The sequence below is a fragment of the Rhipicephalus microplus genome, chromosome 8, assembly GCF_043290135.1.
Source record: "Rhipicephalus microplus isolate Deutch F79 chromosome 8, USDA_Rmic, whole genome shotgun sequence".
NCBI lineage: Eukaryota > Metazoa > Arthropoda > Arachnida > Ixodida > Ixodidae > Rhipicephalus > Rhipicephalus microplus.
In genome coordinates, this window is record NC_134707.1 from 48,777,466 (window position 1) to 48,792,969 (window position 15,504).

Consider the following 15,504-nt stretch of genomic DNA (forward strand, 5'->3'; position numbering starts at 1 on the left):
GTTCGGAAGTTTATGTCAGTATAACTCATCCCCTGATGAAGGGAGGACTCCTCCCGAAACTGTTGGGAAATAAATATATTTATCCTTGTTGACAACGCTGCCGTTGTGCCATATCCCATTCTTATATAAATATATATACATATATATACATATATATATATATATATATATATATATACATATATATATATATATATATATATATATATATATATATATATATATATATATATATATATAATTATGCGCTAGCTGAGGGCTAAACAACGCCGCAGTGTGGCGACCATGCCTACAATCGGCCACGACTGCGGCATAGCTTGGTAACCTGTACACGAAATGACTCCGGTAGGCGAAATTCAATGGTGTTTGTTTTCGTAACTGCTTTTCGCAGATCTCGGTTCAGCTGCAAATGGGTACCCAGGTGTGGAAATATTCCGAATAGTTGGCCCTGCCTACTGAGCTGAAGTTGACTATGCCACTACGGACACTGCACTTTGCTTGCCCTTTTTCCAGTAATGGCTCAAGGGGACGACATTACCTAAATAATGAGTCAACCTCAGCCGTGCTGTGAGCTTGCTTTGAATAATGCGTTACTCTGCAGGGGTTTGCGGAAATTGAAATTATGTGGTATTCAGGCTTTCTCGCTCAATATAACACTGCGTAAAATTTTCCGAGCTGTGGTTCTCGCCGGCAGGACAACTTCGGTGGGGTCGCAGACAAATCCTAGAGCGCTGGCCTTGTTGCTGGGGTAGTTTGAAAAGTTGGTATATATGTACAACTACACTGAAAAGATTATATGATCCAAATTGTAAAATATCCAGTGTTGTTCAATATGGTGTTGCTATACTAGGGCAAGACTTCATTTGGCAATGATGGAAAAGCAAAGGGGCTGAGCTTCAGCGCATTTATTCCTACGCGAAGTAGTGCGGTTTGGCACGCATCACGTACCACAATGAAAAGTGACTCAGCGAAAAAAGCCTTGCATTGTGAAGTAGACGTCACTTGGCGTTTAAGGTACTGAGAAATGGCGCAACATTCTCCCGAGTGTGGAAATGCAAAGTGCAAACACAAAAACAGAAATAACTGTAAATATCTTGCTAATGTGTGCTGCGTAGTGTCTAAAGTGCTACACGTAGGTAATGACGACATATTTCTGGTACCGCACGTAGAGAGAATCGACTTGTTTGTAGAACTGTGTTCAATACTTGTAGAATACACTGGACTGTAAACATTCGACAGAACTCTGTCTGGTTGGGTATGAAACTAGGAGATGATTTGAACTCCAACCAAAAGTTTTGATGAAACCCGACGTTTCGGAACCGACTTGGTTCCTTCCTCAGGGCTATGTAGCAGCGTCGTCTTCAAAGAACTCACTGGGTGGGTAACGACCTGTCTCTCTCTCATTTTGCCGTGGAGCACAGTCCGTGTGAATACACTGGCGGAAGGGTTTCAAGAGAGCGGTTGATATTGTGGGCTGTTTTCTGTATGTGCCACGACTCGAGTAACAACCTTCTCCTCCAAATCGGCTCGCTTTCAACTATGGCCGCCGCTTCGAAATTTATTTTGTGATCCAACGTCTCAGCATGTTCCGCGACTGCGCCGTGCTCTTTGTAGAACTTCCGCACATCGTTGGCGTGTTGCTTCAGTAGTTCCGGTAGGTTTTTCGTCTCGCCGATATACGACGAGGGGCACTTGGCACAGGGAATTTCGTAAACGACACCGGGGCTTCTGTTCATTGTTGACCGGTCTTTCGGGTGGGAGAGGAGGCGGCCGAGATTACACGAAGGCACGTGCGCGAGGCGAACCCCTTCCTTCCTGATGATCCGTGCCAACAAAAAAAAAATAACTTCCGAAGCGACGGCCATCCTTGAAAGCGAACCGAACAGGAGGAGAAGGTTGTTACTCGAAGTGTGGCAGCTTAGGCTAGTTGGTATGGCATGACGATAGTTATAGAGCGAGAGCAAAACGACGACACAGAGACAAGAAGCACACGAAGGACACGAGCGCTCGTGTCCTTTGTGTTCTGGTCTCTGTGTCTTCGTTTTGTTCTCGCGCAATAACTATTGTTACTCGAGTTGTGGCACATACAGAGGAAAGCCGACAACATCAAGCACTCTCTTGAAACCCTTCCCCCAGTGTATACATACGGGCTGCGCTCCACGGCAAAATGAGAGAGAGACAGGAGGGGGGGTGTCGATAGCCACCCCGCGAGTACTTTTAAGACGAAGTGGCTACGTAGCCTCCACAGTCACCCCTGAGGAAAAAACCAAGTCGGTTCCGAAACGTCGGGTTTATAACTTTTGGTTGGATTCTATATCATTTCTCAGGATACACTTGATTTTGCACTGTAGACTTCATTGCCAAAAACCTTTGTACGGCCCCGCCATGGTGGTCTAGTGGCTAAGGTACTCGGCTGCTGACCAGCAGGTCACGGGATCAAATCCCTGCTGTGGTGTCTGCATTGCCGATTGAGGCGGAAATGCGGTGTGCCCGTGTGCTCAGATATGGGTGCACGTTAAAGAACCCCAGGTGGTCAAAATTTCCGGAGCCCTCCACTACGGCGTCTCTCATAATCATATGGTGGTTTTGGGTCGTTCAACCCGACATATCAGTCAATTGATCAAAGAAACTTTGTACGCGAGTGAACCACTTTTCAAGGTAGAAAAAGTCGTTAATATTATAGGGCAAAAATTTTCGATGGCTCATACTCGTCGCTTCACACCACTCGTACGTCTATGCCCGGGAACGGTGCCAGCTTCGGCCTCTGCTGTCCACGCTCTCTGCGCAATCACGTGATGACAGAGTGGTGGTGTCCGACCGTCCCCTCGCACGTGCCCAACACATTCAGCATTGGTGTGATGAGACATTTGCCCATGCGGCAACGCTCGTTCGGCTGACGTCTTGTTGCAGAAGTCGCGTTAATGCGATGGCAGCCAAGTGGTTCTTGGCCACAGGCTTTCACAAAACGCACTCCGGAACTTACAAAGTGTCCTTACTTTATTTCACACTCACATTTGAATAGCCTATTCTTCCAGTGTCAAACAGCGCTTGATATAATGCACAACTTTGTACATTACAGTCATTTCGACCCCTTCGCCTCTGCTCCTACTGTCAAACTTCAGCCGCCGCTGTGTCCCCTTCATGCAAATTTGGCTCTCCGCCTAGATAGATTGCCAAACCCTGGTATATACAATATGCAAAGGTGGTTTCACAGCCCTTTTAATAGCTTTATGTATACTTCAATTCAATGTACCCAACAGCAGCAAACAATGATCTAGCCTTTGCGTTTTCATAGGTGATTACCTCATGGAGTGGGTGCACTTTTTTCAAACAGGCGTATACTGTTCGCCTCTGACACCTTCTTTCACGTTGATTTTGCTAATACTTTCAGTGTTATTTGCTTTATTAGCGCCGTTTGTGTGAATCATTTCCCATTTACTTACAGTGGGCACTAACATAGTCTGTGTTTCAGGGCGTATACTTGACAAAGCACAAGTTTGCGTTCTCAGTCATTCACTCGCTTACAGCCATCGCCTGCAGCAAAAATGAGGCCCGCTTGTTTCAGGAATGGTTCAAGGACTTACTCTCCGAGCAAACAGTGTCCCGCTGTCAAGACGACGTTTCTTGTAATGACGATTCCTCCACATCCAGCTATCCCCATGCGACCATAATCAAGCTCAAGAGACACCTGGAAAATAAGACTTCGCGGTGGTTCACTTAGGTTCACAAAAAGGCCAAGCACTTTTTCAGTTCTCGCTATATATCATAGAATCAGCAGCATGGATAAGTGGGGAGAAAATTGTGTAGTACACCGTCACTACCTCTGAGAAACTGGTAACTTGTTTCCCTTAGTAAAACTCCATCGACGCATGTGTGAGTATTGGTTCGCTGTTTGAATAGGTGCGATTCGGATTTAAATGAACCATTCGTTGAGAGCGAGAGCCTGTGTGTGTCCCTTTCGTCAGGTCCCGTCTCGGAAAACTGTGCGCCATCACTTCACAAATCAAACACACATATCACGCCGTTTCACTCACAATCCACGGGATGCTCTCTCTTCTGATTGGCTTGCCATTGTACACCCTTCCTACCGGCTCCGACTCACCGCAGCCTGCAAACAATCAGACAGACCAAGCGTATACGAACGATACCGCGAGAAATGTGTCCCTGGAAAAACAGAGGGGTGCTTCCAGGAGTGGCAGTGTAACAGAAAAGAAAAATAGCTAAGAGTGTCGGTATCTGCTATGTCGACACCTGCAGCTCGTGTTTCAAACATCATCATCATCATCATCAGGCCGACTACGTCTAATGCAGGACAAAGGCCTCTCCCATGTCCCGCCAGTTAACTCGGTCCTGTGCTTGCTGCTGTCAATTTATACCCGCAAACTTCTTAATCTCATCTGCCCACCTAACCTTCTGTCTCCCTCTAACCCGCTTCCCTTCTTTTAGAATCCAGTTAGTTACCCTTAATCACCAGCGGTTATTCTGTCTACGCGCTACATGCCCGGCCCATGTCCATTTTCTTTTCTTTATTTCAACTATGATATCCTTAACCACCGTTTGTTTCCTAATCCACTCTGCTCTCTTCTTGTCTTTTAAGGTTACACCTACCATTTTTCTTTCCATTGCTCGCTGCGTCGTCCTCAATTTAAGCTGAACCCTCTTTGTAAGTCTCCAGGTTTCTGCTCCGTAGCTTAGTACCGGCAAGATACAGCTGTTATATACCTTCCTCTTGAGGGATAGTGGCAATCTGCCGGTCACAATTTGAGAGTGCTTGCCGAATGTGCTCCGCCCCATTCTTATTCTTCTAGTTACTTCAATCTCGTGGTTCGGCTCCGCGGTTATGCAACGTCATCGGCGAAGGGCAGGTTACTAAGGTATTCTGCATTAACTATTATTCCCAGCTGTTCCCATTCTAGGTTTCTAAAAACCTCCTGTAAGCACGCGGTAAAGAGCATTGGGGAGATTGTGTCCCCCTGCCTTACACCCTTCTTGATTGGTATTCTGTTGCTTTCTTTATGAAGCACTATGGTAGCAGTGTATCCCCTGTAGATCTCTTCCAGAATGTTTATATATACTTCATCTACTCTGATTCTGCAGTATCTGCATGACGGCTGATATTTCTACAGAATCAAACGCCTTCTCGTAATCAATGAAGGCTATGTATAGTGGTTGGTTATACTCTGAGCATTTCTCTATTACCTGATTGATAGTATGAATGTTGTCAATTGTTAAGTAGCCTGTTTGAAATCCTGCTTGTTCCTTTGGTAGATTGAATTCTAATGTTTTCTTTTCTCTGTTAGCAATTACCTTTGTAAATAGCTTGTATACTACAGAGAGCAAGCTGATCGGCCTGTAATTCTTCAAGTCCTTGTCATCTCCTTTCTTATGTATTAAGATGATGTTAGCGTTCTTCCAAGACTCTGGTACTCTTCCCGTCAGGAGACACTTCGAAAACGGGGTGGCTAGTTTTTCTAACACAATCTGTCCTCCATATTTTAGCAGATCTGGTGTTACCTGATCCTCACCAGCAGCTTTGCCTCTATGCATGCTCTCCAAAGCTTTTCTGACTTCTTCTATCATTACTGGTGGTATGTCATCTGGATTACTGCTAGTTCTTATAGTATTAAGGTCTTGGTTGTCTAGGCTACTGTACAAATCTCTGTAAAACTCCTCCGCTATTTTAACTATCCTATCCATATTGGTAGTTATTTTGCCTTCTTTGTCCCTTAGTGCATACATCCGACTTTTGCCTATCCCAAGTTTCCTCTTCACTGCTTTGACGCTTCCTCCGTTTTTCAGATCGTGTTCAATTGTCTCCACGTTATACCTTCTTACATCGCATACTTTACGTCTGTTAATTAACTTCGAAAGCTCTGCCAGTTCTATTTTGTCTGTTGTACTTGACACTTTCACGATTTGACGTTCCTAATTAGGTTCTTCGTTTCCTGGGAAAGCTTGCCAGTGTCCTGTCTAACTACCCTGCCTCCAACTTCCACTGCACACTCCGTAATGATACTCGTCAGATTATCATCATTGTATCTATACGCTAAGGTTGGTTTCCTCACTAAGAGCCGACTACCTTTTCTGCAGCGACACTCTGAATTCCTGTACTTTCCCTCTCAGTGCTAGCTCATTGATTGGCTTCTTGCGTATCAGTTTCTGTCGTTCCTTTCTCAAGTCTAGGCGAATTCGAGACCGTACCATTCTATGGTCACTGCATCGCACCTTTCCAACCACTTCAACATCCTGCACGATTCCTGGGTGCGCACTCACTATAAAGTCTATTTTGTTCTTATTTTCGCCAATAGGGCACCTTCATGTCCACTTGCGGTTTTCTCGTTTTCGGTAGAAGGTATTCAAAATTCGTAAATTATTGCGTTTTGCGAAGTCTACTAGTAGCTCTCCTCTGGCGTTTCTAGTACCGATGCCATAATCTCGTACTGCCTGGTCTCCAGCCTGCTTCTTCCCTACCTTTGCATTAAAGTCGCCCATCACTATAGTATACTGTCTTTTTACCTTACTCATTGCCGGTATTCAAAATCTGTAAATTATTGCGTTCTGCGAATTGTACTAGTAGCTCTCCTCTGGCGTTTTTAGTACCGATGCCATAATATCCTACTGCCTGGTCTCCAGCCTGCTTCTTCCCTACTTTTGCATTAAAGTCACCCATCACTATAGTATACTGCGTTTTTACCTTACTCATTGCCGATTCCACGTCTTGATAGAAGCTTTCAACTGAAGCGTCATCATGGCTGGATCTAGGCGCGTACGCCTGTACCACCTTCATCTTGTATCTCTTATTCAGTTTAATTACGATACCTGCCACCTTTTCATTAGAGCTATAGTATTACTCTATGTTGCCAGCTATGTTTCTGTGAATTAGGAACCCCACTCCCAGTTCTCGTCTGTCAGCCAAGCCCCGATAGCAAAGGACGTGCCCATTCTGTATCACCGTATAGGCCTCATCTGTCCTCCTAACCTCACTGAGCCCTATTATATCCCATTTAACACCCTCTAGCTCCTCCAATAGTACAGCTAGACTTCCCTCACTAGATAAGGTTCTGACGTTAAACGTTGCCAAGTTAAGGTTCCAATGGCGGCCTGTCCGGATCCAGAGATTCTTAGCACCCTCTGCTGCGTTGCAGATCTGACCGCCGCCGTGGTCAGTTGCTTCGCAGCTGCTGGGGACTGAGGGCCGTGGGTTATTTGACGTGTGCATGTGGGAGGTAGAGGCCAGATACTGCACCAGAGTGGCCAATCCTTCTCTGGTGAGGGGTGTTTTAAACACAGGCACGTAAATACTGTGACAGATCCCGCTTGTCCTGTGTATCCTGCGCATTTTTGTCGAGCGTGCTTCTCAAGCTGATCGTCCCTCTTTGTTTAAGATTCCGATTTTACGTTATCGCCTTCATTAAATCACCCCAACTGCAAAACTTTGAGCTTTTTTATACATAATTCTTTACCAGTCTGCACACTCTGGCACATTCATCCTAAATACACGCGAGTTTTGTTCGCTTCTCATTTTAGAGAAACGAGCAACTGTTTCTTTGCTTCGACTGTTTCATCGCTTTTCCGCTCAAGCATTTTCGGTTTCTTGTGTATTAGAAAAATTTGTGTATTCACAAAAAAAGAAAGCTTCCACAATACCTATAGTTATCAATCAAGAGTCATATCGCATTCAAGCGACAGTGAACGTTTTGCTTGTGATAAAAGTGAGCAACTGATCTAATAAGGACTAAAAATTAGTTAGAGTAGTTCAATTTAATGACAGACACTTTCCTTGCGACAAGCAGAGATTGCTGCGGCAGATGGAGAAATGAATCTCGGCGTGACAGTTTTTTCTACATCGGAAATATCCTTCTTGTCGTGCAACAAACACGAGGTCAAGCCAAAAATACACGTGGGCACGCAAGGTGCCCAGGTGGGACTTCCAGTAAATGGGACCAAATCTGTAGCTAGAGTCACCAGTAATTATTTAGCTCACAGTACTGCTAGTATGTTCTACGATTCTGAAGCTTTGCTCTCTCGTTCTAAGGCAGCCGTTATCTTTAACTGTAAGATCTTAGTTCTTACGCTTATCTTTTATCTTAGCTCTTAGTTCAACATCTACCACTCACAAGATCCGTGACGTATACACTTAGGGCGGTTCGAAGACGACAATCATTGTCTTTTTATTGCACACTGATCAATTGATTCTGCCCTGTAAGCCTCCGGGTGTCCTCCAACTACCGTGACTACGCATGGCCTCCAAGATCAGAAGCAACTTACCATTTGCATTCCCTTCACCATCGGACTACTACTGAAGAAGTTAGGATTTCATGTGCTGCAAACATCATGTGCCGTTGTATCACGTGATGACACAATGCTGACGTTATTAAGGCGTCATCATAACGTCAGAAATGTTGCCTATCTTTGATGTATTCCTGACGTTATGTGGTGACGCCCTTGCTCGTTCCCGTTGGCACGGGACACCACTGACGCAGAGCGGTAACGCCGACTGCCGAATTTTTTGTTTGAAGAAGTATTCGAAGATTCGCTCTAAGCGGTGTCACTTACCGATTTGGTTAATTTGAGGGTCGATTTGCTGAAAAAAGAAAGAAAGGCGACGTTATCGTTCATTCAAATATAAGTTGATGTCAAAAAGAGACGAAACAAAGCATTTTATTTGAGTTTTTTGTCTCAAATGACATTTTGCACCACTTAGTCACTGAGTATGTAATAACCACTCATGAATTTGAGACAGCATACGTTTCATGCCACTACAGCCACTCGCCACAGCATCCATACGACTCAAGTGCTATCATGCCCACTTTGAATCCTCCTATTAGGTTTCCAGCCACGTAGGCCACTTCTTGATAGCCCCGCTGTGGTGGTCTAGTGGCTAAGGTACTCAGCTGCTGACCCGCAGGTCGCGGGTTCCGATGGAGGCGGGAATGTAGTAGGCCCGTGTACTCAGATTTGGGTGCACGTTAAAGAACCCCAGGTGGTCGAAATTTCCGGAGCCTTCCACTACAATGTCTCTCATAATCGTATGGTGGTTTTGGGATGTTAAACCCCACATAGTGGAGTAGTGAGTAGTGAGGCCACTTCTTGATAGAGACCAAACTAATAAATGACTGAATGTTAGATTATAAATGCTTCCCGAGTACCCAGCTGGATCACACTCACCCCTAGTCATTCCGTATTGCGTTTCCTATTGTCATGCCATGGTTTTGCACGTACGTTTGCTGTCGTGAACGTTGCTGTCGAAACACTTACGCATCATTATAGCCCAAAACTAAACTTCAGAACCATACCATTACTGATTCTGATGGGTGCTGCTGTATACTTGCTGCGGTATGGATGTATAAAACATTTTGATGATGATGATATGTAGGGTTTAACGTCCCAAAACCACTATATGATTATGAGAGACGCCGTAGTGGAGGGCTCCGGAAATTTAGACCACCTGGGGTTCTTTAACGTGCACCCAAATCTGAGCACAGGGCCTACAACATTTCCGCCTCCATCGGAAATGCAGCCGCCGCAGCCGGGATTCGAACCCGCGCCCTGCGGGTCAGCAGCCGAGTACCTTAGCCACTAGACCACCGCGGCGGGGCATAAAACATTTTACTGGGGTCCTGAAGGATGGCACCGCTAATTTTTTGCACCCCTGTGTTTGGCCCCTCCCACGTAGGGACGGGCGGGGCTATCCTCACCGCCACGGCGAGGGCCTTCTGGTCAGCTTGAGTTGTTGTATTAGGACCGGGTTCCTGAGCATGAAATCAAAGGCATTTTCGTAAAATTCTTGATGTAAGAAAAAAAAAGCTTGCCTTCTTTTGCTCTTGTCTTAGGCCTGATTCGAAGCGTGTTCAAAAGGGCCTTTGCGCATATTCTAGCAGGCATCTGCAGGCGCAATTGGTTACCACCAGCAGCGTTCAGTCAATAGCCTCCTACCGCAAAACCTACGGCACTGGCTTTCAAAAAACCTCGAACATCAAGAACTAGTGTTTCAGAAATGCGTTCGAAAATCCTCAGAAGTTAGCATAATGGAGTATCTTTGTATATCGTCATCTTCTGCAAATCATCAAAATCACCATCGTCATTTACATAACATCGTCATAATCTTGGCTTTGCATCATCATCTTCATCGCGCCTCATCATTATCATACCGTGGGGCACTGTGCCTGTACATTGTTGAAACCTCGGGCCAAACTAACGACACCCCAACTCAAGCATCACACGCTGAGGCAGCTTCTGAGACTGCTGCTTCTGCTTCCGATGTTCCTAAACTTGTTCTCAATACTAATATGCTCAACAGCGGCACTCGAGATGCTGTGATCAGCAAGCTCAGAAAGGCATTTCTCTCGCATTTAGACATCAAACATCTCTGAGCCTCGCTCACCACCTTCAAGGTCGCTTCTAGTTACGTACCTCAGACTAACTGGCTGATCGAGCGATTTAACTTCCTCATATTATCGCTGCCTATATTGAATCACGCCCCAAAAAGGAAGCACTTTTACCTTTCGTCATTTTTGTCGGTATCATGGCCGTTAAGCAGACAGCTAGCTATCGCCAGCGTACCTCGTTTACGTATGTTTGCGATCACCTTTTCAGAATTTCATTGCTTTAATTGAAACGCAAATTTTCGCCCAATCTTCAGTAGAATACGTTTCGCTAATCACCCCATGTCGCCAGCGTTTTGACACAAATACAGCAGCCAGACAGCAAGACAAGAAAATTGTTTCCGATGTGTTGTACCGTTCTACATCATTCCAACATGGCGATGAGGTGGCCCTCTTGGCATCTTTTGTGACACGTGTTCTGTGTAGGCATGTTTTAGGAGGCCATAAGAATTTCTAGTGCTGATTTCACCCGCCAAATATTGCGTGATGCTAATCATTGCCCTAGCAGACCTACCTAATACAGAGGCTGTCAATGTGTCCAAGATAAGCCCTAAACAACGTTCTTCGTCCCCTCGAGCGGCAGTGGCCAGTCTGGTCACTCTTCATTTTTACTTGTTGCAGGAGCATATATCGTTCGGTAGATAGAAAGTGCGGGAAATATTCATATTAGTCATATTATTTTTCATCTTTTTTTTCAGAGGTGACAGCGTTGTAACGAAAAGTTCATTGCCATTCTGAAATTTCTAGAAGTCGACACGCATAATTTTTGCATAGAAATGAAATACGCCCGATTTCGTCTCAAAATTGAAATACCACATTGATTTGAACAAAATTAGCTGGCATCGCTTTATCAACGATTATTGCAAATAGATACGTGTGTGTGCGGGCTATGCTAAGAAATAAAGCATTCAGGGGTCCCTTTAGGAATAAAGCGCGCAGGGGTCCCGTGTGCCGGGTCCCTTACGGGTCCCAGCACACGGGGCCCATAAGATGATAAGCGCCATCAGAAAAAGTACAAATGGAATCCTCTACTTATTGCGTTACCATGTATTTGTCGTGTTTACTTTATAATGTTGTTCACAACTATGCTTTACGAACGGAACCCTAAAACAAATCTTCACTATAGGTCAAGCTGACAAATACGTTCAGCGTGAAACCGCAGTGGCGGCGTGTGTGGTCTCTTGACTATTTCAGTGTTTCTCCGATGACATGCCTACCTTATTTTGTCGTGAATACATGTCAAATATAGTCGTGTACAAGCTAAGAAGCCAGCAGTATTTTCTCTATACAAGCGGATGCACCCAAGCATGCACCATAGCCGTTTCAGGCTATGCTACTGAGCGCATGCCCGAATGACCAACTCTGGGCAGCACGGCTGGCTGAAGACTCCGCCAAGACCTAAGGCATGGCCACTAGCTGACGAAGGAGGGCTTCGGTAGAATTATATACCCGGCCCTTCTCTCCACTGACCCTAGCAAATGAAAGTGCAAAATATCGTCTCTCTCCCTCTCTACTGTCTGAAGTCATGAGCTGGAAGACTCTATAGTAATCCCCGCTTTACAGAACGTTGCTGGTTGAATTGTCTGGACTACTTATTTAGCCGCGGTGATGACCGGCTTCTGAATTACATCCGACGATAGACTTCTTGAATTACATCCGACGATAGCTGAACTGTTGTGCGCTTTGTGCCTGAATGAACACCATCCCACCAGATATTCAAAAAAGCTCAGCAAATATCTCGTAGAGACCCTGACAACTTTTGTTCCGAACATGACTCAACCTTTCCTTGGTGCACACTGTGGCAGACAAATCTTTACGCGTAAAAAAAACTTACATTTGCTGATACCGAAAGTGCCACAGCGAAAATCCCCAGAGGAATCATTTGAAGCCGTAGATGCGTGTGAGTCACCTTGTCGCCACACAAGGAAGCCATAGTTTCTGCGCTCCGCAGTTGTGCAAAAATGTTGATGCAGTTTAAAAAGGGCCGCTGCTTGTGCTACACATGTCAACTTCATCACTTGCTTTCAGTCACTCTCAAGTTGTTTATAGGCTGTTAAACTAAGAGGAGAATGCAAACACGGCAACTGAAAGCTAGCTTCTTAGAACTTTTTCTCTGAACCCTCTTGCGTAGCACAAAGTAGGACTCTTTTAAACGTTTCCATTCAGGAGTGAATTCAGCGTGCAAACGAAAAAAGCGAACTTCCGTTAAGTGTGTTCTATACCCGTAACGGTGCATATGGTGGTGCTTTGCGCTCATGCGGAGCTGGTCGTCCACACTTGGTTAGTCATTGTTTCTTATGCTGCAAAAAAAAAAAACATTTTAGTTTTAGGGAACTCGCTAGATTGCTCATTCAACCAGGTTACGACGGGATCTTCTTTTTAGTTATCTTCAGCCAGCTTTGTGCAAGCATCTCCACAATGACTACAATTGATCGTGTTTTGAATAAGTGTCTAAAAAATACGTCATATTAAACTTGCCAAGTGTTCACGGTATTGAGCGAATATACGCTTCTTAGAGCCGCTCAGTGAGCTAGTGACAGTTTAAGGGTGACTGCCAAAAGAAAACTAAAAATAAATAAATAATGGTCGTTTCATGCGCGTTTATTGCCATCCCAACTCTACGTCCAAACGACTTCTTGTACGCTATAAAGTATAGGAGCTCCCGAGAAGCGTATCATTAAATTCCATGAATGCGTTGGCGTGCGTATTGTGCCACAAAACAGCCTATATATATTCGAGTTATTGTTCAATGTTGCCTCCTTTGGAGCAAGACTACCTTGTACTTCTTCGTGATTACTGTGTTTACGTGGTCTGTTTTTGAAGCTCTGAACAGTGAGTTCATTGAAGTGCTTCGTGTCACTTGCTCAAATTGCATTAAATAGTGTCATTGCAAGTAATCTGAAAATATCCGTCATGTTAAATTCTTGGAATCAGTGTAGATATGCCAAAGTTCTTCCTTGATCTGTAGTCGTCTCTTTGACTTACAAGGTATTTTCTACTGAATTATAATCTATCTATCTATCTGTCTATCTATCTATCTATCTATCTATCTATCTATCTATCTATCTATCTATCTATCTATCTATCTATCTATCTATCTATCTATCTATGGCTAGTGCTTTAAAGGGCTTACTCAGGGATAAGATGCTAATTCATGTTTGCTTTAGTGCGCAATGTAAGTGGAGATATATATCTACTGGACTTTGTATATAACTTGCAGCCGCCTCAGTATATCGAAGCAATTGGTATCATAATGGCTCTTTGACTTCAAGCAAGCCCTCGTGGCACACCTCACTTGATCAAGTTTGCGAAATTATCCAGACAGGATCTAAGCAGCCTAGAAGCAAGCTATGTAGAATAAGTCGGCACGTCCGTATAGGAGGTACGTCACGAGAAAGATAAAGCCACGAACAAATTCGAAAGCAGAGCCTGCGAAGTTGCGTTCGGCGATGAAATCTGGTTGAAAAATGATGTTCTCTATTGAAAAAAGGCTGGGACGTAATACACTGGTGTCCTACAAACAAGTTATATTTCACGCGGTGTTCAAAGAATGAAGTTGGAATAAATTAGCGTGCTAGCACTAATTCAACTTCTTCATTCTCTTCCATTTTCCGGCAAGTTGCTGTATATGCAGGCCAATTTTCGTGGCGCATACTCGTTTAGGTCGTCGCGCCATTGTCATACACTTCACGCATCCGCAGTGCAGGATTCCTTCGCTTTTCGCTTCGTGCCCCTACACATACACAAGCATGAGCTGCGACACGTGAATTTTTAGCAGTCTCGCATCCACGCAGCCGTGGATGCGAAACCACAGCTGACGCCGAAGGGTCTTAACTCTCGTAGAAGAGAATGCGCAGTGGCCGCGTGCTGACAGATATTGAAAAGATGCTTGTCTGTGCGCAGAATAAATCCGACAGTAGCCGGCAGTATTTGGCTCTTTGTGAATGCATCGACGCTGTTTGTCATCTTCGGTGATGATGATATGTGCCGTTTCACGTCTCCAAACCACAATATGATAACGAGAGACGCCATATGTGGTGGAGGGCTCCGGAAATTTCTACCATCTGGGTTTCTTTAGCCTACACCCAAATCTGAGCACATGAGGCTACAGCATTTTCGCCTCCACCGAGAATGAAGCAGCTGCATCCGGGATTTCATCCCGTGACCTTTAGGTCAGCAGACACGTACCTTAGCCGATGGACCACTGCGGCGGGGCGATTTAGCTTATTTGTGAATGATCTTTGTGAACCCATCTACACCACGATTTCTACTAGATGCAATTTCTACGGCATGCTTACGGTGCAGGCTATGTTCCTTCCTTCTTTCCGCGGCGTCCACAGCCCACAGCGCATGGTAGTGCATTTCCCTTTATCTGTCCTCTTCTATTCTCCCCGTCTTTCTCTCAACTCGGAGGCGAAGGCAACAAGACGCTTCCTCAGTAGTGCGGCATCCACCATATGTGCGCCAACCCTCCCACCCTGTGCATGCGCAATTGCTTCCTCCTCTCTTCAAAACCTGAAGCTTGTTTTTCTTGTTACGGTACGCTTCGTATCAGTCTCACTGGCTTGAGGAGAAGAAAACCATCACAGCCATCTCATACAATCCAATTGCGAACTCGAAGTAACTAGCATTAACGGCAGTTGCCACCGTCACCGGGCTCCGTGGTCTAGTGAGAAATGATGGTCAATTGATGAAGGTTGCGGAATCGAACCGTCCACGGTGGCCGCGTTACAAGCAAAGCGAAGAGTACGCGAACAATGTCCGGTGGTCGAAATTTCTGGTCTCTCCACTACAGCGTCCCATATAATCATATCACAACTTTTTTCGCGCTCAACCTGCTCTATGACTGTGGTTTAGCTGTGCAGCCCAGCATAGAAATATTATTAATACTAATCACTGCATTGAAAGGGGATCAGGAAAACATCTAAAGAAAATAAAGAACTCTGCAACTACGTGGAAATGTATTGAGATCTTTGCATCCGAATAATTTGCGTCACTGGTTCACCTAACTAGAGTAAACGCAGAGCTCCATCAATACACCCCCCCATATATATATATAAATATATATATATATATATATATATATATATATATATATATATATATATATATATATATA

The 15,504-nt window shown here is 44.8% G+C and overlaps 1 protein-coding gene and 1 long non-coding RNA gene across 2 annotated transcripts in view; one reads left to right on the plus strand and one right to left on the minus strand.

Annotated features, from left to right (window-relative positions):
* The window catches only part of LOC119186100 (trypsin iota), a 38,559-nt gene extending 26,241 nt beyond the window's left edge, over positions 1-12,318 (minus strand). The window contains exons 1-4 of the mRNA XM_075872096.1: positions 12,220-12,318; positions 8,557-8,584; positions 4,035-4,108; positions 3,585-3,688 (exon numbers count right to left, since the gene is read on the minus strand). Of these exons, the coding sequence (XP_075728211.1) occupies positions 3,585-3,688; positions 4,035-4,108; positions 8,557-8,584; positions 12,220-12,318 (305 nt within the window). The remainder of the gene's footprint in view (positions 1-3,584; positions 3,689-4,034; positions 4,109-8,556; positions 8,585-12,219) is intronic.
* The window catches only part of LOC142769008 (uncharacterized), a 346,562-nt gene that overhangs the window by 265,208 nt on the left and 65,850 nt on the right, over positions 1-15,504 (plus strand). The gene's annotated exons all lie outside the window — the stretch shown is intronic.